General features: G+C 44.9%; 1 protein-coding gene across 1 annotated transcript in view; it reads right to left on the bottom strand.

The window, feature by feature from the left end:
• The window catches only part of LOC144505513 (shootin-1-like), a 141,271-nt gene that overhangs the window by 112,520 nt on the left and 2,754 nt on the right, over positions 1–25,997 (bottom strand). Inside the window, exon 2 of the mRNA XM_078231636.1 lies at positions 11,987–12,047. Coding sequence (XP_078087762.1) covers positions 11,987–12,047 — 61 coding nt within the window. The remainder of the gene's footprint in view (positions 1–11,986; positions 12,048–25,997) is intronic.

The following is a 25,997-nucleotide window of genomic DNA, read 5'->3' as shown; positions in this document are numbered from 1 at the left end:
TCGGGACCTTGAAGGGTGTGGGAAAAAAACGCGACGGGCCTGCCTGCCTGGTTTAGTGTGGCGGCCAGGGCGAAATCCGATGCATCACTTTCCACCTGAAAAGGGATGGATTCATCCACCGCGTGCATCGTGGCTTTCGCAATGTCGCTTTTCAAAGCCTTGAAGGCCAATTGGGCCTCCGGCGTGAGTGGGAAGGTCGTGGACTTGATGAGTGGACGGGCTTTGTCCGCGTAGTTGGGGACCCACTGCGCATAATACGAAAAGAAGCCGAGGCATCTCCTCAGTGCTTTTGTGCTAGCGGGCAAGGGAAGTTCAGTAAGGGGGCGCATACGGTCTGGATCAGGGCCGATGACCCCGTTTTCCACCACGTATCCAAGGATAGCTAACCTGCGCGTACGGAATACGCACTTCTCCCTGTTATAGGTCAGATTCAGGCGAGATGCAGTGCGCAGAAAGTTTTGGAGATTCGTGTCATGGTCCTGCTGGTCATGGCCACAGATGGTGACGTTATCCAGGTACGGGAAGGTAGCCCGCAACCCGTTCTGGTCCACCATTCGGTCCATAGCATGCTGGAAGACCGAGACCCCATTGGTGACACCAAATGGAACCCTAAGAAACTGGTATAGACGACCATCCGCCTCAAAAGCCGTGTATTGTCGGTCCTCTGGGCGGATGGGGAGTTGATGGTAGGCGGACTTAAGGTCTATGGTGGAGAACACCCGGTACTGCGCAATCTGATTGACCATATCAGATATGCGCGGGAGAGGATACGCATCCAGCTGCGTATAACGGTTAATGGTCTGACTGTAGTCGATGACCATCCGAGGTTTGTTCCCGCTTTTAACCACCACGACCTGCGCTCTCCACGGACTAGCACTGGCCTGTATGATCCCTTCTTTGAGGAGCCGCTGAACCTCAGATCTGATAAAGATCCGGTCTTCAGCGCTGTAACGCCTACTCTTAGTAGCGATGGGCTTGCAGCCTGGTACCAGATTCTTAAATAAAGAAGGTGTGGTGATCTTTAGTGTGGAAAGATTGCATGCGGGGCGCTTTGGTCAATTTGGAGGCTGCGGCTGATTCCCTACTGCCAGTGAAGGGAGTGGCCCACCGTACTGTAGGATCACACTCTTCATGTGGACCATAAAGTTTAGTCCGAGGAGAATTGGCGCACAAAGGTGCGGTAACACAAGGAGCCTGTATCGCTCGTAAATTGTGCCCTGCACCTCTAGGGTTACCATACAACGTCCTTGGATCGGTACAGACCGGGACCGTGATGCCATGGAAATTGTCTGCTTGGCAGGTAGAACCCGGAGTCCACACCTTTTTGCAGTGTCAGGGTGAATAAAACTCTCGGTGCTCCCACTGTCAAACAGACAATACACAGTACGACCATTTACCTTGATGTTCATCATGGAACAGTCAAGTCTGTGATGCTTCGTCTGGTCCAGAGAGATCGACGCCACCGTTGGCCCCTGGGCATCACTGCATGCAGCCGAGGTTGATACTGAGGACCCCTGCTGGTCGCTCCTGGTCGTCATCGACCATGATGGCCGCCCCCATGAATCGCACGTGGGTGAGGGCGCCAAGCGTAGCGACTCCTGGTGGTCTTCCTCCTCCTCCGTCAGCCACGATGGCGCCGTCCTGGATTCGCACGTGGTCGGGCCTCGCGGGTACCACGACGTCGAAGGAGATTGTCTCCGCTCTGGAGGGTCACAGGCTGCACTGCCGTTCTTGGGCTTCGACCTGCAAACTTTAGCATAGTGCCCCTTTTTACCGCACTGACTGCAGATCGCCGTTTTTGCAGGACACTGTTGCCATGGATGCTTGGCTCCGCCGCAAAAATAGCATCGCTGGCCGCCTGGAGCTGCCGCCGTCGTCGGATCGATATGGGAGCGCGAGCCCGTGGGGCGAGGAGGGATTTGTGCTTGCTCCTGCCACGTTGTCTCCGCGTGGTCTTCGGGGTACAGAGCCAAGCTTTTCGACGCTGCCTCCAGCATCTCAGCCATCTCCATCGCTTGGGTCAAGTTGAGGTTCCCTCTCTCTAATAGCTTAAGCCGGATGTACGAGGACCCTACCCCTGCTACGAACGCATCTCGGGCGAGGTCGTACATATATTGCTCAGCCGACACATCTTTGCAGTCGCAGCCCCTGGCAAGCTGCAAGAGCTCATTGGCGTAGTCCTCCATGGTTTCGCCCGACTGCCGACGTCGTGTAGCGAGGAGGTAACGAGCATGGATCTCGTTGGGTGGTCTCGTGTATCGTTTCTTCAAGAGCTCGATGGCCCTCGGGTAAGTGGTGGCCGCACGAATGGCAAGATAGACCGTGTCGCTTACCCTCGCGTGGAGGACCTGGAGTTTGTCGTCGTCCGTAGTAACAGCTGCAGAGGCTGCCAGGTAGTCCTCGAAACACTTCCACCAGTGGTCAAAGGTGTTAGAGGCACCGACCGCACGTGGGTCCAACGTCAGACGCTCTGGTTTTAATATTTGTTCCATACTCCCTTTACTGTCGAGAGTTTTATGTTTGCTAATAAAATTGATGCGCGACAATCAAGCACGAGGTACAAGGCTTCAGCTATTGAAGGCTTTTATTAGCAAACAATGGAACTAACTAACACGAGTACACCAATTCAGACTGGAGGGGTCCCGCCTGAGCAGAGGGTCTTATACCTCTCCCCAGGAGGCGGGGCCCGACCGGGATGTGCCATAACAACATCTACCACAGGTAAACACCCTAACCCAACAACATTATAACAACCCCCACAGTGGCAACACCCTAACCCAACAGTAACATTGGAATAACCCCACAGTGGTAACCAACGATGGTTCACCACAGAGACCTTATCGAACGCCTTGCTAAAATCCATATAAACCACATCTACCGCTTTCCCTTCGACAATGTGTTTAGTCACATTTTTGAAGAACTCCACCAGGCTCGTAAGGCACGATCTGCCTTTGACAAAGCCGTGCTGAGTATTCTTGAGCATACTAAACCTCTCTAAATGCTCATAAATCCTGTCCCTCAGGATCTTCTCCATCAGCTTACCAACCACTCAGGGTAGACTCACCGGTTGGTAATTTCCTGGGCTAAAGCAAAAAAGCTAGCCCTCCAATCCTCACCCTCTCTCCTCCCCACTACAGACTCTCCTATCCCTGCCAACCCATGTCAGTCACATCATGCCCTCCACCCAACTCCCTGGTCCCTCATCCCCATGCCAATCTATGCCCTCTACACACTCCCATAGCCCTTTACAGCTGCTTTTGACACTTTTGACAGTTCCTCTTGCCAGCTCTATTGATGGTTTCAATGAGTTTATGCATTTTTTATGCACATTCATGTCCACTTTTAATGATTCTAAATAGCACCTGACCTCCCTCAAAGACGTCCTGGAACCAAATCCAAAGAGGTACCTTACCCCTCTGAAAGGATGCCTCACCTCTCCAAAGAATTGCACAGTTTAGACATGCTCCCACCAGATTTAATATGCCTACCTTGTGTGTCCCATTCCTGGTTAATGTAAATCAAACATAGCTGGAGGCAGATGCTGTTTTATATAGGAAGCTGCCTCCATGAAACGCTTGTGCGCAAATCCTGACTTGGTCCAGTTCTTGCCCCCAGGAAAATGGTAGGTGCCGTGTTCAGATGTGGGACTTCCAGATCTCATAATTTTCATAATGAAGAAGTGAGAATCCAGGCCTAAATGTTCAATTTTATTCTTAACAACCAATTTTTTGGGTGACTTTGGGTCATTTCCTTTCAAGGAAAAGGGTGTTCCGTACTTTTCTTTCCAAGCTCCAATCACTTTATATCCCATTCCTTGCACTCTGACTATTCTACAAAGACTGATAGCGAGTCAGGGAATGGGAGGGAGAGAGACTGAGAAAGAAAAAGCAGGAGACCTTGTTGGAGGAAAGTTCTGAACAGATATAGGAGTCATAGATGTAGGCAGCAGGGCCAGGTCCAGAGGTTGTGAATTCAGACACACTAGCTTCTGTGGTTATAAAAAAGCTTGAACTAAGCAGAATAGCCAGACAGAATCTAAGACATGAGGAAGGGGAATAGCTGCTTGATGCAGCAAGTGAGAAAGCGCTTAAGCGGTGAGAACTAAACCCTTCAAATTTAATGTATAAACAACATGGAGAGCGTCGTGGTTCTTTTAATCATCGCCCACACTGACTGCTCAGTGCAATATGTATCCAATCCTATCCACGTTCTCTTGCACATTACTTCAGTGTTGTGAATGGGCACTTGAGGAAACTTGGCAATTGTAACATTTTTGCACCAGCAGGAACTGAATCACTTTAATCTATCAATGCAGAAATAGGAGTGAAAAGAGGATTTAAAAAAGCTGCTGCTGTAACAGAAAATTTATAAAAATACAACATGTACAATAGGAGATGAGAGAGACATTTTCGAAGAATACAACTGATGATTTCTCAAGCAATCTACACAAAGACCAATTACACCAGTGAAATGACGGATGAGTTTCGGGAAGCCCTGAAGCATATGTCCCAGGTCTATAGCTGGTAGCTGGTAGTCGAGTGGAATACTACCACTGCAGACTGGTCCTATTTTTATTATATTTTGCATTAAACTTATTTTAGTGCAGGTATCACAATGAGGAAGCCTTGAATCACAACAATGATTTATTGAAGAAAAGATAAAACCATATACATAGAAGCATACCCAGAAAATAGAAGCAGTAGTAGACATTTGGCCCTTCAAGCCTGCTTCGCCACTCATTACGATCATGGCTGATCATCAAACTCAATACCCTGATCCCACCTCCTCCCCATATCCTTTGATCCCTTTAGCCCCATAAGCTATATCTAATTTCTTCTTGAAATCACATAACATTTTGGCCTCAAATACTTTCTGTGGTAGTGAATTCCACACATTCACCACCCTCTGGGTGAAGAGATTTCTCCTCACCTCAGTACTAAAAGGTTTACCCCTTATCCTCAAAACAATGACCCCTAGTTCTGAACTCCCCCACCATTGGGAACATTCTTTCTGAATCCACCCTGTCTAATCCTGTTGGAATTTTAAGTTGTTTTGAGATTCCTTCTCGCTCTTCTAAACTCCAATGAATATAATCTTGACCGATGTAGTCATATCTCATATGACAGACCTACCATCCCAGGAATCAGCCTGGTAAACCTTCACTGCACTCCGTCTGTAGCAGGGACATCCTTCCTCAAATAAGGACACCAACACTGCACACAATACTCCAGGTGTGGCCTCACCAATGCCCTATGCAATTTCAGTAAAACATCCCCATCCCTATACTCAAATCCTCTCACTATGAAGGCCAACATACCATTTGCCGCCTTTACTGCTGTACCTTTGTGCTTATTTTCAGCGACTGATGCACAAGAGCACCAAGGTCTTGTTGAGTATCCACCTCTCTCAATTTACACCCATTCAAATAATAATCTGCCTTCCTATTTTTGCCAAAATACAAAAAGCTCAGTACAGATACAGGTCTAGTCCTACAAACTCCTGGGCTCACAATGAAGTTCCCTCTCACGAGGACCCACACCCAATAAGTGACTGTTTGTGCACTTCTTCCTGGTAGGCCTCAGGAAGAAGTCTCACAACACCAGGTTAAAGTCCAACAGGTTTATTTGGTAGCAAAATCTACTAGCTTTCGGAGCGCTCGCTGCTCCTTCGTCAGGTGAGTGGGAGTTCTATTCACAAACAGGGCACATTATATGCCCTGTTTGTGAACAGAACTCCCACTCACCTGACGAAGGAGCAGCAAGTGCTCCGAAAGCTAGTGGATTTTGCTACCAAATAAACCTGTTGGACTTTAACCTGGTGTTGTGAGACTTCTTACTGTGTTTACCCCAGTCCAACGCCGGCATCTCCACATCATAACTACCATCGGTTTCAGGAGGGTCATGTGACCCACAAACTTCCCCTTAAAGGGGCCACGCTACTATCAAATTACTACTCAATATCTTGCAGCCCTACACTGAGCTCCAGAAACCGTATTACCTTTTTTGTACAGTGATAAGGCAGATCTTTTGACATCCTCCATTTTTCTAGTATGTAATTGCTGTATATCAATAAATTCATCATTGTCAAAATGTAGTCTGCTCGTGTAACTTTGCAGTAGAAATCGGTTTCTGCCTTAAACCACCAGCTTGCTATTAAGTTCTGTTGATTTGCTCAGATGAACTCCCTGATTATTAAAGCAGTTAATTCAGGATCATTTCAATTAATTTCCCAGTAGACAGAATAATTTATCAGCAGCAGAATGCATTATCACAATATTATTTATTGGCTAGGCAATATTAAATTGCCAGAAAGTATTTTCATCCATAATCAAAATGTACAGCTGTATGATTTCATTCGTTTCGACTTAATTCAATAAAGGTGCCATGTTGCCTGAAGGAGGATTGGGTTCAGCTTAATTGGTTCAGCTTGTGTCTCCTGATAACTTTACATTAAATTTGCTCCTCTTCCCACTTATCCCAGGAAGGAAGTCTTTTTGCTCCTCTTCCCACTTATCCCAGGAAGGAAGACGTTTTGCTCCTCTTCCCACTTATCCCAGGAAGGAAGACGTTTTGCTCCTCTTTCCACCTATCCCAGGAAGGAAGACTTTTTGCTCCTCTTCTCACTTATCCCAGGAAGGAAGACATTTTGCTCCTCTTCCCATATCCCAGGAAGGAAGTCTTTTTGCTCCTCTTTCCACCTATCCCAGGAAGGAAGACTTTTTGCTCCTCTTCCCATTTATCCCAGGAAGGAAGACGTTTTGCTCCTCTTCCCACATCCCAGGAAGGAAGTCTTTTTGCTCCTCTTTCCACCTATCCCAGGAAGGAAGACTTTTTGCTCCTCTTCCCACTTATCCTAGGGAGGAAGACTGGAGAACTCAGGAACAGGAGTGGATCACTCCCATTACCTAACAACAATCTATAGATTTCAGTCCTGAAAACATCAAGTGACCCAACATCTACATACAGCCTCTGGAGAAAGACTGCACAAAATTTCTACTAACATTTGTCTGAACATATTGTAAAATCTAGAGCACCAATTTACCTGCGCTACGGAGAGATAAGATAGAGCATCCACATGCTGAGGGGTTAATTACAACTATGCCTCTCTGGGTTCATTTAAATGCAGAGGATAGATATCTCCTCATTTTGAGGGCAGGAGAGTCATTACTGGGCACAGTTCCAACAAGGTGCGAAGGGATGAATTGACTCCCCTCTATTCAATCTCCTCGGTTGGTCAGGGTTTTTTTAACAAGGAAATCCCTTTTTCAAATAGCAAGTTATGTAACTATTTATGCTTTGATCAATAAGAAGGCATCAAACTAGGTTTTCTTGCGCCACAGAAAGAGCTAACCTATTAAACACTAAACCTGAGGGAAATAATAAAAATGTGACACCAAGCATTCAGCCCTCAAGCAGGCCTTAGGGCACATGCATGTACATACGCACATACATGCACACATGCACATGTTGCAGTTGATTTAGGTTAACTGGTTTCTTGGCTGTGGTCTTGGCTGGAATACTGTGTGCAGTTTTGGTCCCCTTATTTGCGAAAGGATGTATTGGCCTTGGAGGGAGTGCAGAGAAGGTTCACCAGGTTGATACCGGAGATGAGGGGTGTAGATTATGAGGAGAGATTGAGCAGATTAGGTTTGTACTCGTTGGAGGTTAGAAGGCTGAGGGGTGATCTTATAGAGGCATATAAGATAATGAAGGGGCTGGATAGGGTGGAAGCGGAGAGATTCTTTCCACTTAGAAAGGAAACCAGAACTAGAGGGCACAGCCTCAAAATAAAGGGGTGTCAGTTTAGGACAGAGTTGAGGAGGAACTTCTTCTCTCAGAGGGTGGTGAATCTCTGGAATTCTCTGCCCACTGAAGTGGTGGAGGCTACCTCATTGAATATGTTTAAGTTACGGATAGATGGATTTCTGATCGATAAGGGAATTAAAGGTTATGGGGAGCAGGCAGGTAAGTGGAACTGATTCACTTCAGATCAGCCATGATCTTATTGAATGGCGGAGCAGGCTTGAGGGGCTAGATGGCCTACTCCTGCTCCTATTTCTTATATTCTTATATTCTTATTATGTCAGATATAGAAGATGTTGCAGTTATTACAAGTTCTCTGGTAGGATTATGGTAGGGTTGGCTTCTCAAACCTGGTGACACACTTATTTCAAAAGAGAGCGCAGGAAAGAGTGAAAGTCCTCAGCTTGTTTCATCCGCTGAATGCTTTCTTGACACCACCTGTGTCACTTGCAATCTTTCTCTCTAGTGGCTAGCAGCTTTGCCTTGGAAAGACACAATGGATGAAGTATTTCAAGAGGTTTTGAGGGCATCTATCTGTTGCAGCTCTTGTTTCAACATCGAGTACTTCACATTTTAATATCTATTCCCCAGACAGTTATGACTTTCAATGGGTGTCTGGGTTATAGGAAATGTTTCTCTTTTCACATTCCCTTGAGAGTGATTTAGTTGTTTCTCACCTTCACCTTGGGAAGTGGCCTTGCATTTTTAAGTAGTTTGCTGCGTCTCGGTTCCAATTCCAAAATGACCAGTCCATCGAAAAATCATATTTTCAAAAATAAAGGGGCACAGCCCAGTAACAGAACCCACACCACAGTTTAGTGAGTTAGATGGAGGTTACAGAATGTTTGCATGGCATGTAACTAGTGGGTTGGAGAAGCCCCAAGAAAAAGAGGAAAGAATGTAACTTAAATAAAAGGTAATAAAAATATATTTTCTCAAGTGTGTGCATTTCCAAAACAAAATGAATAAAAAGCTGCAAATGTCTGTGGGTAACACAAGACACTCCTGTCAAAGCATCCAGTACTGAATTATTGACATTCAGACTGAATTATTCACTAAAATAATGAAACACTCCCTTCTCTAATACAGTTACTCTGTTATTACAAAAGCTGTGCAAATAATTTATTTATGAACTCGGAGACTGAATCTGATATAATTTAACCTGAGTTTGATAACCCAAATTTGCTAATCCAATTAGATGTAGAGAATTTCTGTTTCAGTCCCTTTTTTTTGTTCTGGTTTCGTCAGAATATAATTTCTGATTTATGTGGAATCTCTCACCACTGCCTTCTACAAGGATAAATTGACCTCCAGTCTATTCTCATCGTACCAGAATACACTTACGTCTGTTCTGTGCTTCACTGCATTAATGCAATCGCACAGTGCACAAACAATGTAACTTATTCATCCCACTCCATTAGTAGCAGCGGATGCTGTTAACGACGTGCCACCAAGGGGACAGGACAGCATTTATGCAGCTCCTGAAGTACAGTTTTGACGCCGACACTTCATTAAAATCTGTACCGAGCATTGTTGCAGTAATGTGCCAATACTCCACTCGGGCAATTTACACACGGTAACAAGGGCGAAGAATTTCCTGAGAGGTTCACCCTATTTTTCATAACCCAAATTGAAACACTTGAGAAATAATATTAAAACACCTAAATACAACCGTCCTGCAGAAATTATCCTGAGACGTGGAGGAAATTTCTTAGATTCACATATGGACTTGGCACAATACTTGGAGACAGTCTATACATCAAAATGTTGTAAGAAAATCTGACTAACATTTATTCCGTTTTCCTTCTGCTCTCCATCTCTATTGATGAAACGCGAAATCAATCTTTCAGCCAACACTCTAGTGGAATACACTTCCTCTTGTTCCCTTCCATTGTGTGAAATTCCCACGGACAAAATTCCCATTGCATGAAACAGAAGTAGACCACATCTCTTCTCGATAATGCCCATTGTACAGAATCTCAGTGAATCAATCCAATTCCATAGATTGGAATTCCAATGGAGCAAACCATTTATATGTGAAAAATTTCCTTTCTCCATGAGCAAGCATGGCTTTGGTTCAGTTTTTTTAATACCAGCACAACTGAGAGGTAGTCAACACCAGATAAGCATCGAACTTGTACCCCATGGCATCTGAACATTGTTCTGGATGATAACTTTTGTTCTGTTTTTATAATACTGCACATACTGACAATTCATTCGCCATTTGAAAAGTAACAATGCAATGAGAAAGAGGAATGTTCAAGGGAAAGGGGAATGTATGGGAGAGTAGGATTAGATTAAACAGTTCATGTGAAGAAGAATGCTGGTGCAGACTTGATGGCATGAATTATTTTTAAATATAGTATTCTATGATACTATTGAGAATTATTTTTTGCAAGAGTTTTCCTCATTGTCTGCCTCAAACCAAAAGTAATATTTCCAAGTTTGCTGATGACACAAAACCAGGGAGGAATGTAACTGGTGAGGAGGATGTAAAGAGGCTTCAAGGTGATTTAGACAAGTTGAGTGAGTGGGTAAATACATGGCAGATGCAGTATAATGTGGATAAATGTGAAGTTATCCACTTCAGACTGGGAAACAAAATGACAGAGTATTATTTAGCTGGTGATAGATTAGGAAATGTTGATGTACAAAGGGAGCTGGGTGTCCTAGTACAGCAGTTACTGAAAGCAAGCATGCGCGTACAGAAAGCAGTTAGGAAGGCAAATGGTTTGTTGACCTTCATTGCAAGAGGATTTGAGTACAGGAGCAATGTTGTCTTATTACAGCTGTACAGGGCCTTGCTGAGACCACACCTGGTGTATTATGTATAGTTTTGGTCTCCAAAGCAAGAGTACACTGGTCGTAAATGAAGCACAGTGAAGCTTCACCAAACTGATTCCTGGGCTGGCAGGATTGTCATACGAGGAGAGATTCGGTTGACTATGCCTACATTCACTGGAATTTAGAAGAATCAGAAGGAATCTAATTGAAACACATACAATTCTGATAAGTCTGGAAAGACTGGATACAGGGATGTTGTTTTTTCTGACTGGGGTATTTAGAACAAGGGGTGTCACAGTATCAAGGTACGGGGTAGGCTATTTAGGACTGAGATGAGGAGAAACTTATTCACTCAGAGGATGGTGAACCTATGGAATTCTTTATCACAGAAAGCTGTGGCAACCAAGTCACTGAATATATTTAAGAAGGAAATAGATAGGTTTCTTGACTCTAAAGATGTCAAGGGATATGGGAAGAGTGTGGGCATTTGGTGTTGGGATAGAGGATCAGCCATTAATATGTTGAACAGCCTACTCCTGCTCCTATTTTCTATGTTTTTATGATTTTTGCAGAAAAGCTATGAAAAATCCAAAGAAACAGCATATTATTGGGAAAGCTCCTACAGGAACTCAGCCTCAATGTCTTTGTTCAGTTTTGAAATGTAGACAGAACTGGTGGGCTGTGAGTGATTGAGATGTCCTTGATGACTGGTAGCATAGCAAAGGAATTAAACCAACATTTTCTTCAAAATAGACAATAGTCAATAGCGAAGAAGCATTAATATTTGGTGATAAAATGCAAGGTAAATAAATGGAATTCATGTTTTAAACCTTCAGCATCGTAATGTTAACAACTGGGCCATTTTGGAATATTCTAAATCTTTAAATCCAAAGTGATCACGGATGTTCATTGCCAGGAAAGATTATAAATAATCTTAAACTCTGTACCATCAATGGCTCTCATGATATCAACAATGAAACATGCCAACACTGAACAGATCAATGCTGACGTTGTACTGAAGACTTCAAACTCGTTGCTGTTGATGGGACTGTGTGCCTCTTTATATGCAGAGCTCTAGAGGACATGGGTGAACAGTTGGTAATGACTAAACAGAGCCTTTACTCATGAGTAGAATATCTATCCACCTGTACAACCCCAATCAATGAGCCTTCTTCTCAGCAGCCCTGCATGGATTGTAAATAGGCAGCTTATCACAAAGTAATGACGTAGCACTGTCATCGGGAGCTGAAAAATGAAGATTCCCTCAGAATAGATTGTCTTGCTGTCCCGAATGCTGGATTTAAAAAAAAAACCATGACAGACTGGCTGCTCGCTGTAACATTTTCATCTGCAGCAATTAAATTAAAGAATGATGGATAGGGGAAGAGGAATAGACCTACCTCGCTTGATCTGTTTCAGCTGCCTCTCAGCCTCATCTCGTTCACGAGCCAGTCGCTTGCACTAAAGTAGGAAAACAAACACAAATAGGGTAGTGCTTCAGTGACCCGGTCGTGTATTGACTAATTAAATTGATAGTAAGCATCATCTTGCTTTTGACAGCCCTGGCTTTACTCAAGCAGCTGGGCCACAATATATCTCTGAAAATCAGTCTGCTCAAGCACAGGCAGGATGAGTTATGCAGGCAGTGATCGGAATTGAAGTTTACTCAGTTTATAATCTTTCCAGCAGGGAAAATGCTAATCCTGATCTATTTATCAGGGTTCTTACTGTGGCACGGACACACTTCTATAGTGCTATTGCTCTCTTCTTTGTGTTTGCATACTTGACATTCTGAGTGTGTGTGTGTGAGTGTGTGTGTGAAAACACATGTGTTGGACTAAATGCGTCATGTGTTTGTGGTGAATATGCATGCTCTGTGTACATGCTGGTTGAGGTTATCTGCCCACCAATTTTCCCCTTGGCCATGCTGTAACTGTGTGTGCAATTTGTAGTATTTCACCACCAGGAGACACTCGACGGAGTGTTGGAGTAACAAAATTTAGGTCAGGATTTTTCATCCGTTGGGTACATCCATTGGATAGGCCGGAAACAGCCACAAAATGCGCTTTTGGCCCCAGAACACCATTTCGCACTGGTTGGCCAGTTAACGGGCAGCCAATGTGAAACACGCACTTGGAAAGGCTCAGCACTGTAAGGGAGGATGGGAAGAGGGTATATGCCAAGAAATGGGCTGGTGCTTCCCTCAGGGGGACAGCCACTGCGGCTGCTTCCAGGCTATCCAATGGATGTACCTAACGGATGAAAAATTCTGACCTAAGTTTTGTTACTCCAACACTTTGTTGAGTGTTTCCTGGTGGTGAAATACTACAAATTGCACTGGGGGAGCTGTCTCAGGGAGCCGCTGACCTGTAAAGATAAATTGCAATAGAAAAACTATGCAAAGTGTGTCTAGGCAGCACATTCAAATACAAACCTCAGTCAGCAGGCACCTTTTGAAATTTTACTTTGGCCTGGATAGTTCACCCTTCAAAGATTGAAGTTGCTGCTAAAATTTCAAGGCCGCCTGGCCAATCGACCCGCTTGGCAACCGTAAAGGCAGATGGGCCATGTAAAATTGCATTCAATTGGCCCCTTAATGGGCTAAATCACCCGCTTGATTGTCAGTGGGTGCACTTTTGAATCACACACACGCTCACCGACCAAAATATTGCGTGAGTGCGCGATGAAGACCAGATGCACGCTGGTGTCTTATCAAGCTTTCTCACACACTTTCGGGTGGCAACATAAAATTCTGGCCTTTGTGTAAATTGTCATCCAAAATCTTTACAGATGGGATCTGGTGGCTTTAATCCTTGGGATTGTTCAGAGCTTCCATCCCCTGATCTCTGCACTGCCTCAGGATACTCAACCTGGTGGCTTTAACCTCAGCCACTGGTTTAGCTTAGAGATATAGCCAACTGAATGGTTGCCATTCAGTTTATATCTGACCATTTTTCAATGAGGTGACATTCACCAGTTTATATAATCGCCTGAAGAAAAAATCCAAAGTAAAGTTTCTCTAGGACTCCTGAAAGTAACAGATTAGAAACTGCAGAAGATCCATCATGATCAGTATTATCGGATGCTGATTAACCGGCCTAGATATTGAAACATGCTGCACCCATGTCAAAGGCTCACTCATTCTGCAATGGAAGTACTGTCTGCCATTTTGTAAAGACTCCTTTTTAGATGTCCATGACATACACTTGAAACAAGTGTTATCTCCTTGCAGATGCAGATAAAGGTTTAACAACTATACAATCAGTTTATGCAACCACCAGTTTCATCAGGTACTTGGCAACCAAACCGTCAGCCTTCAAGGGAGTGCCATAAGTTGCCACTGATGGATTTAGTTTCAACTATTTTATAGAAATCATAGAATCATAGAAACCCTACAGTACAGAAAGAGGCCATTCGGCCCATCGAGTCTACACCGACCACAATCCCACCCAGGCCCTACCCCCATATCCCTACATATTTACCCACTAATCCCTCTAACCTACGCATCTCAGGACACTATGGGCAATTTTGAGCATGGCCAATCAACCTAACCCGCACATCTTTGGACTGTGGGAGGAAACCGGAGCACCCGGAGGAAACCCACGCAGACACGAGGAGAATGTGCAAACTCCACACAGACAGTGACCCAAGCCGGGAATCGAACCTAGGTCCATGGAGCTGTGAAGCAGCAGTGCTAACCACTGTGCCACCGTGCCGCCCAAGGCATTTTACTTACCTTGTTGTGGAAGGAGCAGGAACTGTTCGCACTCGATCAAGCTATTGCTGCTAATCTCCATTCACTTTCTTTCATGAACATAAGAACTAGGAGCAGGAGTAGGCCATCTGGCCCCTCGAGCCTGCTCTGCCATTCAATAAGATCATGGCTGATCTTTTCATGGACTCAGCTCCACTTACCCGCCCGCTCACCATAACCCTTAATTCCTTTACTGTTCAAAGATTTATCTATCCTTGCCTTAAAAACATTCAATGAGGTAGCCTCAACTGCTTCACTGGGCAGGGAATTCCACAGATTCACAACCCTTCGTGTGAAGAAGTTCTTCCTCAACTCAGTCCTAAATCTGCTTCCCTGTATTTTGAGGCCATGCCCCCTAGTTCTAGTTTCACCCGCCAGTGGAAACAACTTCCCTGCTTCTATCTTATCTATTTCCTTCATAATCTTATATGTTTCTATAAGATCTCCCCTCATTCTTCTGAATTCCAATGAGTATAGCCCGAGTCTACTCAGTCTCTCCTCATAAGCCAACCCTCTCAACTCCGGAATCAATCTAATGAACCTCCTCTGCACCCCCTCCAGTGCTAGTATATCCTTTCTCAAGTAAGGAGACCAAAACTGTACACAGTACTCCAGGTGTGGCCTCACCAGCACCTTATACAGCTGCAACATAACCTCGTTGCTTTTAAACTCCATCCCTCTAGTAATGAAAGACAAAATTCCATTTGTCTTCTTAATTACCTGCCGCACCTGCAAACCAACTCCTTGAGATTCCTGCACAAGGACACCCAGGTCCCTCTGCACAGCAGCATGCTGCAATTTTTACCATTTAAATAATACGGTAACTTTTCTGATAGATTAGCAAGTTTATTCAGTGAGTATCAAAATCAAACAAAGCTAGAAATTTCAGGAACACTGCTTTGGTGAAATGATCTCAGTCAGGCCTCACAGCGGCAAGGATCCGCGTTCAATTCCAGCCTCTGTGTGGAGTTTGCACGTTCTCCCCGTGTCTGCATGGGTTTTCTCCGGGTGCTCTGGTTTCCTCCCACAGTCCAAAGATGTGCAAGTTAGATGGATTGAACATGGTAAATGCGCAGGGTTCCGGAGATAAGGTGGAGGGGAGGGCCTGAGTGAGAGAGTTGGTGCAGATACAATGGATAGGGATTCCATGAAAGATGAAAGCTTTCAGCTGTCTGAATGTTTACCTGTATGGAGCAGTTCCAATGTTCTGCTCTGTTGGAGAAGCTTGCCCGCCTGGTGCACACATCTAAGATCTAGGCATAGGCATGATATTCCAAATATCATTGTCCCTCATGGTGAGAAAGTCATCTGAAATGCATGTCGGAATTTACAATAAGTCCTGACAGTGCATTAACATTTTCTCGCAGGGGAGGTCGAGCCAACTTGACCTCATTAGCCTGTGAGTTTGGAGAGTAATACCATCTATGACTGGTTCCTTCTCCATATCCTCCACCACACCAACTCCCCCCAACCCCCCACACGCCCTCCAGGCCCCCACCATGACAACCATTGTCTCCACAGGCAGCCTTTCACTTTGTCTTTTCTCCCGTGCCAATCAGGACAAAGGAACTCGGGAGGTGTCCGACTTGGTTCAGTGGGAGCTTAGCCCTTCATGTCAGAAGGTCACAGAGTCAAGCCCGATCTAGGACTTGAGCACGTAATCTAGATGGGCATTCACTCTGGTACTGCTCTGTCTGGGGCGGCACGGTAGCACAGTGGTTAGCACTGCTGCTTCACAGCTCCAGGGTCCCGGGTTCGATTCCCGGCTCGGGTCACTGTCTGTGTGGAGTTTGCACATTCTCCTCGTGTCTGCGTGGGTTTCCTCCGGGTGCTCCGGTTTCCTTCCAAAGATGTGCGGGTTAGGTTGATTGGCCAGGTTTAAAAAAAAAAAATTGCCCCTTAGAGTCCTGGGATGCGTAGGTTAGAGGGATTAGCGGGTAAAATATGTGGGGGTAGGGCCTGGGTGGGATTGCGGTCGGTGCAGACTCGGTGGGCCGAATGGCCTCCTTCTGCACTGTAGGGTTTCTATGATTCTATGATTCTACTGAGGGAGTACTACACTGTCACAGGCGCCATCTTTTTGATGAGACGCTAAACAAGGGTTTGTTTGCCCTCTCACAGAGATTTAAAAGATGGCAATATTCAAAGAAGAGCAGTGGGATTTTTCCAGTGTTTTGGCAAACCATTTCTTATCCGACATCAGGAAAGACAGATATTTTGGTCATTTATCATGGTTATTTGTGGGAATTGCTTGCAACATTTCCCTGCAACAGTGGCCACAATTCAGAATTATTTAACTGGCTGTGAAGTGTTTAAGATGGCATTAAGGATATGAAAAACAGAGAGTAAATTTAATGTATTTCTCCGCAGAGTAAAATTTCCTGTCATCCAAGCTTAGTCTTACACCCTTGACCCCAAACAATTTCTTTGGATCCGAACCAGTTGAAATTTTTTTTTTTGGGGACGGGAATTCTGGTGATATTTCTATTGTTGCTGGATTGTTTGCCTCTGTTTGGAGGGGGGAAACAGCTCTGGCACAAGCGGGCTGCCTGCTGAGTGCAATCAAAGACCATAGACCAGAGTTCTGGCCTCTTAATATTGGGTTGACATCCACCGGGGCACTTGCGCCTGATGCGAGTGGAATGGTGACCTCTCCATCACACCTAGTCCCCCTGGCCATGCTAATGATCCGTCCACACAGAAAGGCATCTTTGTTACAGGAAAACCCAGCTCCACTGGACGCGAAAAAAAAACAGTGGAGAAACTGGGTCGTGTATCATGCGCTGTTAGACAGCGAGGGGAAGAATATGGCTCAGGTGTGCGTTCGGTGGAGCAAGTCAACACTTGGCCCCACCCACCCCCCACATCCCTTCCCCCAAGGCCAATCCCTAGAGTTTTTCTCCTGAGAATTGTCAATAACAACCACCAGCCTAACAATATTGCTTCACTGAGATTAACAGCCAGACAATAGTCTGCTCCTGAACTGCTCCTACGAGGCATGCAGGCAGTGTAATTAAGCACTATCTGCCTCACTCCCACTGGAGTAAATCTCATGGAAGCAGCTCTAAAGTCAGGATTCGACATACAGACGTTCGAGCCTTCCCTTAAGAAAATAGCAGAGGTTCTCCAATAAAGCGTGAAACTGTATTCATTGAGTTTTTTTTAAAGCACATCGCACTGCTCCTTTGTTTAAGTTCCTGATTTTCTCAGCCAGTTTTCTCTCTTCCTCTCTGAAAAGACATGTGATTCCTGGTTAGGTCATTTTTCACAATCACTGGACACTCAGTGTCAAGCGTGACTCTCAGTGTCACCATGTCTGCAGCACACTGGCACAATGGTTCGCACTGCTGCCTCACAGCGCAAGGGTTCAATTCTGGCCTTGAGTCACTGTCCGTGTGGAGTTTACACATTCTTCCCGTGTCTGCGTGGGTTTCCTCCGGGTGCTTTGGTTTCCTCTCACAGTCCAAATATGCGCAGGTTAAGTTGATTGGCCATGATAAATTGCCCCTTAGTGTCTGCGGCTTAGCACGGTAAATACATGGGGTTACAGGATAGGGCCTGGGTGGGATTGTTGATGGTGCAGGCTCATTGGGCCGAATGGTCTCCTTCTGCACTGTAGGGTTTCTATGATTCTATGTGTGGTAATTCTTGCTGTTTATGTGACATTGCTGATTTCAGAGTGACTGCTGTAGATTAAGATGCCACAGCATCATGCTATGTAATATAAATGCAGTTATTAATCCATTATTAGCTGTGTTTATGGACCAGATTAATAGATTATAAGAATGCATGTCAGTTGAAGCAGTGGTGAACATGAAAAACTATTTAAAACTCTAAATGGCAATACAGAACAATGATAATGAAGCTGTTCGGTTAGGTTGCATTGCTGTTTGCAATCTTTCAAAGACCGAATCAATGCTGTGGGAAATTTCCATCTCCATTGGCTAAACTAAGTCAAATTTATTTCACAATTTGCAATGCAGACTGAATCACCAGAGAAGGAGTTAGATCCAATCATGGGTTTCAACTTGTAGATAAAGATATTCCAACATTGTTGAGTTCAGAACTGGGTCATAATTGAAATCTGCCAGGAGCTGATATACTGTTATCTTTTTTATTGATTCATTCAGGGGATGTGGGCGTCGCTGGCTGGGCCAGTATTTATTGCCCATTTCTAGTTGCCCCTGAACTGAGTGGCTTGCTGGGCCATTTCAGAGGGTATTTAAGAGTCAACCACATTGCTGAGGGTCTGGAGTTACATGTAGACCAGACCAGGTAAGGGTGACAGATTTCCTTCCCTTTGTAATATCCCTAAAGAATATTAATGAACCAGATGGGTTTTTACAACAATTGACAATGGTTTCATGATCATCATTAGACCTTCAATTCCAGATTATTTTTCATTGAATTCAAATGCCACCATCTGTCGTGCTGGGATTCAAACCCGGGTCCCCAGAATGTTATCCTGGGTCTCTGGATTACTAGCCCAGTGACAATACCACTACAGCAACACTACAATATGTACAATACCATTAGCAATAAACTATTTGATGAAGCATTGACTTGAAACAGATTGAATGGAGAAACCAGTGGTTGTATAGAATTTTTGATTTGATTTGATTTATTATTGTCACATGTATTTACAGTGAAAAGTATTGTTTCTTGCGCGCTATATAGACAAAACATACCTTCATAGAGAAGGAAACGAGAGAGTGCAGAATGTAGTGTTACAGTCATAGCTAGGATGTAGAGAAAGATCAACTTAATGCAAGGTAAGGCCATTCAAAAGTCTGACAGCAGCAGGGAAGAAGCTGTTCTTGAGTCGGTTGGTACGTGACCTCAGACTTTTGTATCTTTTTCCCAAAGGAAGAAGGTGGAAGAGAGAATGTCCGGGTTGCGTGGGGTCCTTAATTATGCTGGCTGCTTTGCTGAGGCAGCAGGAAGTGTAGACAGAGTCAATGGATGGGAGGCTGGTTTGCATGATGGATTGGGCTACATTCACGGCCTTTTGTAGTTCCTTGCAGTTTTGGGCACAGCAGGAGCCATACCAAGCTGTGATACAACCAGAAAGAATGCTTTCTATGGTGCATCTGTAAAGGTTGGTGAGAGTCATAGCGGACATGCCAAATTTCCTTAGTCTTCTGAGAAAGTAGAGGGTTTGGTGGGCTTTCTTAACTATAGTGTCGTCATGGGGGGACCAGGACAGGTTGTTGGTGATCTGGACACCTAAAAACTTGAAGCTCTTGACCATTTCTACTTCATCCCCATTGATGTAGACAGGGGCATGTTCTCCTTTACACTTCCTGAAGTCAATGACAATTTCTTTGGTTTTGTTGACATTGAGGGAGAGATTATTGTTGCCGCACCAGTTCACCAGATTCTCTACCTCATTCCTGTACTCTGTCTCGTCATTGTTTGAGACCTGACCCACTACGGTGGTGTCATCAACAAATTTGAAAATCGAATTGGAGGGGAATTTGGCCGCACAGTCATAGGTGTATAAGGAATATAGTAGGGAGCTGAGAACACAGCCTTGTGGGGCACCGGTGTTGAGGATGATCGTGGAGGAGGTGTTGTTGCCTATCCTTACTGATTGTGGTCTGTGAGTTGGGAAGTTCAGGATCCAGTCGCAGAGTTGTTGGAACAGAGGTGGACCTCCTGTGAGTAAGTCCATATAGCGGGCAGGTCTGGCAGCTCAGAAGGGTCATCGTGCCATGCTAGCTCTTTGAAAGACTTAACCACTTAGTCTCTTTCCTCTGATCTTGCCCATGGCCATGTCATTCCCCCTTTTTAAATATCTACCTCTCTTTTGAAAAGTACTATTTTACAGGGGGAGTTTTGCAAATCCAGCCAACCGCAAACCAGCAGTGACTGATGACCAGACATTCCTTTTCCGACTCGCCAGTGAACTTTGATCCCACCCAACCCAGCTTGCAAACATCCGGGGAGCTGCTGAGAATAGATTTGCTTCACGCACCTGATGTTTCCAATACTCCAGGGGCGATACAGTGGTTGGCACCATTGCCTCACAGTGCCAGGGATCCGGGATCAATTCTGAACTTGGGTGACTGTGTGGGGTTTGCACATTTTCCCTGAGTCTGTGTGGGTTTCCTCCAGGTGCTCCAGTTTCCTCCCTGTCTTTGTGGAGTTTGCACATTCTCCCATGTCAGCGTGTTTCCTCTGCGTGTTCTGGTTTCCTCCCACAGTCCAAAGATGTGCTGGTTAGGTGGCTTGGCCATGTTAAATTCCCCCTTAGTACCGTACCCCAAGATGTGTAGATTGGGGGGATTAGCAATGTAAATGTGTGGGGGATAGGGTAGAGGGTAGGACCGAGGTGGGATGCTCTTTCGGAGAGTCAGCGCAGACTCGATGGGCTGAGTGGCCTCTTTCTGCACTGTAAGGATTTTATGGGAAAAAAAAGTGAAGAGAAAACTAAAAAAGCTAAAACCTTGGCCCCACCTGCGGTTGGGGCAGAGACAGTTCATCTCACCCAAGAAGAACAAAATAACCCAATGAGGTAGAATATTTAGCTATGTATTCTACTTGGGATCAGTACATATGTCTATTCTTCATACAGTACAGGGTATTTGTTTTGAATCTTGACCTCATTAAGGCCACTCGAATAGAAGCCCACAGGCTTAAATTCAAACATTGCACATAATTCCCAAAAGCCATTAGGTTCCACAGGCAAATTTTAAAAATTCTTTCATGGGATGTGAGCATTGCTGTCTAAGCCAATGTTTCTTGCCCATCCCTGATTACCCTTTTTGCCATGATGTGGAGATGCCGGCGTTGGACTGGGGTGAACACAGTAAGAAGTCTCACAACACCAGGTTAAAGTCTGACAGGTTTATTTAGTAGCACAAGCCACAAGCTTTCAGAGCGCTGCTCCTTCGTAAGGTGAGTGGGTGTCATGTTCGCAGACAGGGCATATAAAGACACAAACTCAATTTACAAGATAATGGTTGGAATGCGAGTCTTTACAGATAATCAAGTCTTAAAGGTACAGACAATGTAAGTGGAGAGAGGGTTAAGCACAGGTTAAAGAGATGTGTATTGTCTTCAGCCAGGACAGTTAGTGAGATTTTGCAAGCCCAGGCAAGTCGTGGGGGTTGCAGATAGTGTGACATGAACCCAAGATCCTGGTTGAGACCGTCCTCATGTGTGCGGAACTTGGCTATCAGTCTCTGCTGTCGTTGTCGTGTGTCATGAAGGCCACCTTGGAGAACGCTTACCCGAAGATCAGTGGCTGAATGCCTCTCTTCCTGTTGGGGAACACTTCAGCAGTCACAGGATTTCTGGGGTGGGGGACGGGCAGCGGGTGGTTCGGAAAACTGGCAAGTTGCAAAGTCTGGCATGGACTTATTTGAGGTTGTTGGGTTTGAGGTACTCTATCTGTATCTGCTTTCGCCATCCTTTCTGTCAGTAGATTCCAGATCATACAACTTTCTGTGCAAACAATTTTTTCTTTTTTTTGCCAATTGTTTTAAATCCTGAGTGCTAGCCTTTACCACCTTCTGCAAGGCCGCTGGCCCACTCGTCATATTTAAATTAGATTACAATGACCATGTAAATGATCTTTGCATCTCCCTGCCGATTTCTGGCACGGAGCAGACGCCACTGGAAATCCGGCACCGGGAGACGCAAACGGGGCGTGAACACTCACGCAAACCCCGCAAATCGGCTGACGCGAGAATCTCCTGGATGGGAGATGGGAGAATTATGGACAATATGTCTGGTTAAAAAATGGGCTAGCAGCAGAAAAAAATTATTTGGAAAGTTGAATTCTTGTTTAAAAAAAAACTCAATTGGTTCACCAATGTATTTCAGGGAAGGGAACCCACTACCTGTAACTGTTCCGACCTGTGCATGACTCTAATTCCATACTATGGAATTCCAAACAACTCCATACCATCCCCCTGAGCTACCAGTTTCAATTGGTAAGGCAACTGAATATGGCCACTGCCAACCTTTGCGATTGTTGGCAAGCAGGCAGCTCCCATCCATGGAGGTTAATTAAATAATTTACATTTTAAAATTGCATCATAATAGTGACACAGCTTGTGTCCTCTGATTGCTATTTGTCTTGCTAGTGGAAACAGTTTCCTCCCGTCTACTTATCAAAGCCCTTCATAACCTACATTCTTTGCTCTGAGGAAAATAATCCAAGCTTCTCTTGTCTCTCCATGCAACTGAATTATCTCATGTCTGGTAGCATTCACACAGATCTTCTCTGCACCCTGTGCAAGGTAAAATTTATGACCCACTTCTAATAGCCTGAATGCATAAAGAATCCAATCACATAGTTTGGAATTGGAGTCATGCACAGGTTGGAACAGTTACAGGTAGTGGGTTCCCTTCCCTGAAACACATTGGTGAACCAATTGAGTTTTTTTAAAACAAGAATTCAACTTTCCAAATCATTTTTTCCTGCTGCTAGCCCATTTTTTAACCAAGCATATTGGCCGCGATTCTCCCACCCCGCTGTGCTACTTTTTTAGTGCAGCAGACTGGGAGATCCTCGCGTCGGCCGATTCGCAGGGTTTGTGTGAATGTTCACGCCCCATTTGCATCTCCTGGTGTCGGATTTCTGGTGGCGTCTGCTCCGTGCCAGAAGTCGGCGGGGAGGTGCAAAGACCATTTACATGATCATTGTAATCTAATTTAAATATGATTAGCGGGCCTGGGACTGAAGTCTCCAGGCCTACAAGTATCTCCCACCCTGCTAGAGTATTTCACTCCAGTGGTGATTACAGTGGTTCCCCACTGACGGGGAACTAATGGCCCGACCCTGCTGGGGTGAAGGGCGAGCATTCGGGGCTCCCCCAGAGGGTCAGGCGGTGTGGGGGGTGGGGGGGGAGGGCTGCCCCTGGGCATTGGCACCCTGGCAGTGCCAGCCTGTGCCAACTGGCACTGCTTAAGGGGCAAAGTGCAAATGCCCAGGGGGCACCTTAGCACTGCCTATCATTATAAAACAAAGTATGACACTGAGCCACATAACGAGTTATTAGGTCAGGTGACCAAACTTGACTAAAGAGGTAGATTTTAAGAAGTGTCTGAAAGGAGGACATGAGGTGAAGAGGCAGAGAAGTGCAGGGAGGAGCCTCCAGAGCTTGGGACTGCAACTAATGATGGAATAATTAAAATCGAGAATGCGCAAGAGACCAGGATTAAAGAAATGCAGATACGTCAGCGGGTTGTGAAGCTGGATGAGATTCCAGAGGTAGGGAGGACAAGGCCATGGAGGGATCTGAAGACATGAATGAGATTTTTAAAATCGAGATGTTGCTTATAGGTCAGTGTAGGTCAGTGTAATGTAGGTCAGTGAGCACAGGGGTGATAGGGGAATGGGATTTGTTGTGAGTTAAGACATGGGCAGCAAAGTTCTGGACGACTTCAAGTTTACATAGGATAGAATGCGGGAGGTCAGCCAGGAGCATGTCAGAAAGTCAAGTCTCGAGGTAACAAAGGCATGAATGATGGTAGCGGAGACAGGGGCAGACTCGGGCATTGTCACAGAGGTAGGAAGCTACTATACCTGGAGCATCGGAAAGACAATATAAATATGATGACAGTTGTGAAGTGGAATAAGCTGTGCAATCCTCAAGATTTCAGCTGAGCAATTAGGAGGTCTCCCTACCCACCACCAACAATTTTATTGCCAAACTTTCGCTGCTTGATGCCAAAGTTGGGTTCTGGCAAATTAAACAGGACAAATCTTCAAGTTTCTTGATGACCTTTAACATCTGAAAGTTTTAAAAGTGACTGATCATGTCTTCTGCAATTGCCCTGAGTTTAAAGAAGTAGCAACATCAGATGTTTCAGTCTCTTGAGGGTCTTCTAGGAGTAAAAGACATTTTATTGCTAAAGTGCTGGCAAGAAATGTTAAGTTACCATAGCAGAGCACAGTAAGAATCTCAGTACCATTTGAGAGAGCATGTGAGATAAACTTGAAGCAAATTAAGTCTGGTTCCTTTTGTGCCTTCACTAAATGCTCTGTGTGTCTTTTGTTAATATTTGATGGGTAGAAATATATCCAAAGAAAGTATCCTGGAGACACTGAAATGAAATGGTATCCATGCAGTCAAGTATTTCTCATGATGTGGAGATGCCGGCGTTGGACTGGAGTAAGCACAGTAAGAAGTTTCACAACACCAGGTTAAAGTCCAACAGGTTTATTTGGTGGCACGAGCTTTCGGGGCGCTGCTCCTTTGTCAGGCGAGTGCAGGATTTGGTTCACAAACAGGGCATATATAGACACAAACTCAATTACAAGATAATGGTTGGAATGCGAGTCTTAACAGGTAATCAAGTCTTTACAGATACAGACAATACAAATGGAGAGAGGGTTATGCACAGGTTAAAGAGGTGTGAATTGTCTCAAGCCAGTATTTCTTAGATAATGAAATCTATCTTTCAAAGTTACAATGTTGATTGTAACTAAACCATTGAGATGCTTGAAAGCGGAAGATGACAACTCATGATGGAGTTGTAACTGACTTCCAAAATCTAATGTCACAAGTTAGGAAAAAGATGTGTACCATTGTTGTTTCGAGCTAGGTTGAGCAATGCCAAAATTTATCTTTTCGCAAGTTTGCTCGGTGGCCCCTTGAGTGAGAAAAAATGTGAAACGTGGCTCCTCGCTCAGAAAGGTTGGACAAACCTGTAGCAAACTAACAGAATGTTTCTCAGTCAGATTGCGAGTTATGGGTCGGCTAGTGTTGTGAGATCATGTCCACTGGTAACTTGAGACTAGGGTTGCTACTGGCGGGGGAAGAGCTTGAGGTCTTATTGGTGAAAGATTCTCTTTACCTCATACCCAATCCCCTTGAACAGCTCCTTACCAACCCTAGATAGCTGGAGCCCAGCATACTTGATGGTTATGTTGTTAAAGCTGACCAGAGGCATACCTAGAGTCAATTTCTTTGTAGAATGACCTACAGCAGTACCATTCAAGTTTATCTCACATGCTCTCTCAAATGGCACTGAACAGGACTCAATCCTACAACCTTCCGATAGCATCACAATGTATGCCAAAGTCAGACAATTGATCCATTAGGCCAGGTGGCCACAACTGAGGCAGACCTCGATGAAGCAGTGTGAAAGTTTCATCTAATCTACAGTAACCCAATTTAACAAAACAAATGTTGGGACTTAGGTGGCATATCACAGGTTTCTGGAATCTCAATTAAAGGAACAACATAAAGACTCTTAAAGACTGACAGAAATGTTCTGCTTAGTTCCGATATTGATGTGACAAAAAGTTTATCGAGGCACTGGAGAAATTGCAAAAAAAGATTTATCAGTATAATACCAGAACTGAGAGGAGAGGTTATAACTTTCGGGAAGGACTGAACATGCTGCGGATCCTTTCTTCCAAAAAAACAAAGGGGGCAATCTTACCAAAAAAATTCTAAGTGCCGAACGAGTGTGAAAACGAGAGGGAATCACACTGTTTTTTGGGCGAGTTAAAAATCTTACCTCACTCTGTGAAAAAAATAATGCAAGATCTGTTTCCTGCCAGCAGGACCAGGGGTGGGGCTTAAGCTTGGCGAAAGCTGGCAGGTTACAACAGAGGGCGCAATCGCGTGTGGTCGGATCTATGCATGCTATGAGCACAGAGATCTGTCTGTCACTGCCTCCCCTCCCGGCTACCA

This window comes from Mustelus asterias, chromosome 16, assembly GCF_964213995.1.
Source record: "Mustelus asterias chromosome 16, sMusAst1.hap1.1, whole genome shotgun sequence".
In the NCBI taxonomy this organism is placed as follows: Eukaryota; Metazoa; Chordata; class Chondrichthyes; order Carcharhiniformes; family Triakidae; genus Mustelus; species Mustelus asterias.
Note: the sequence above shows the minus strand (reverse complement) of the source record. Positions and strands in the feature narration are given on the sequence as shown.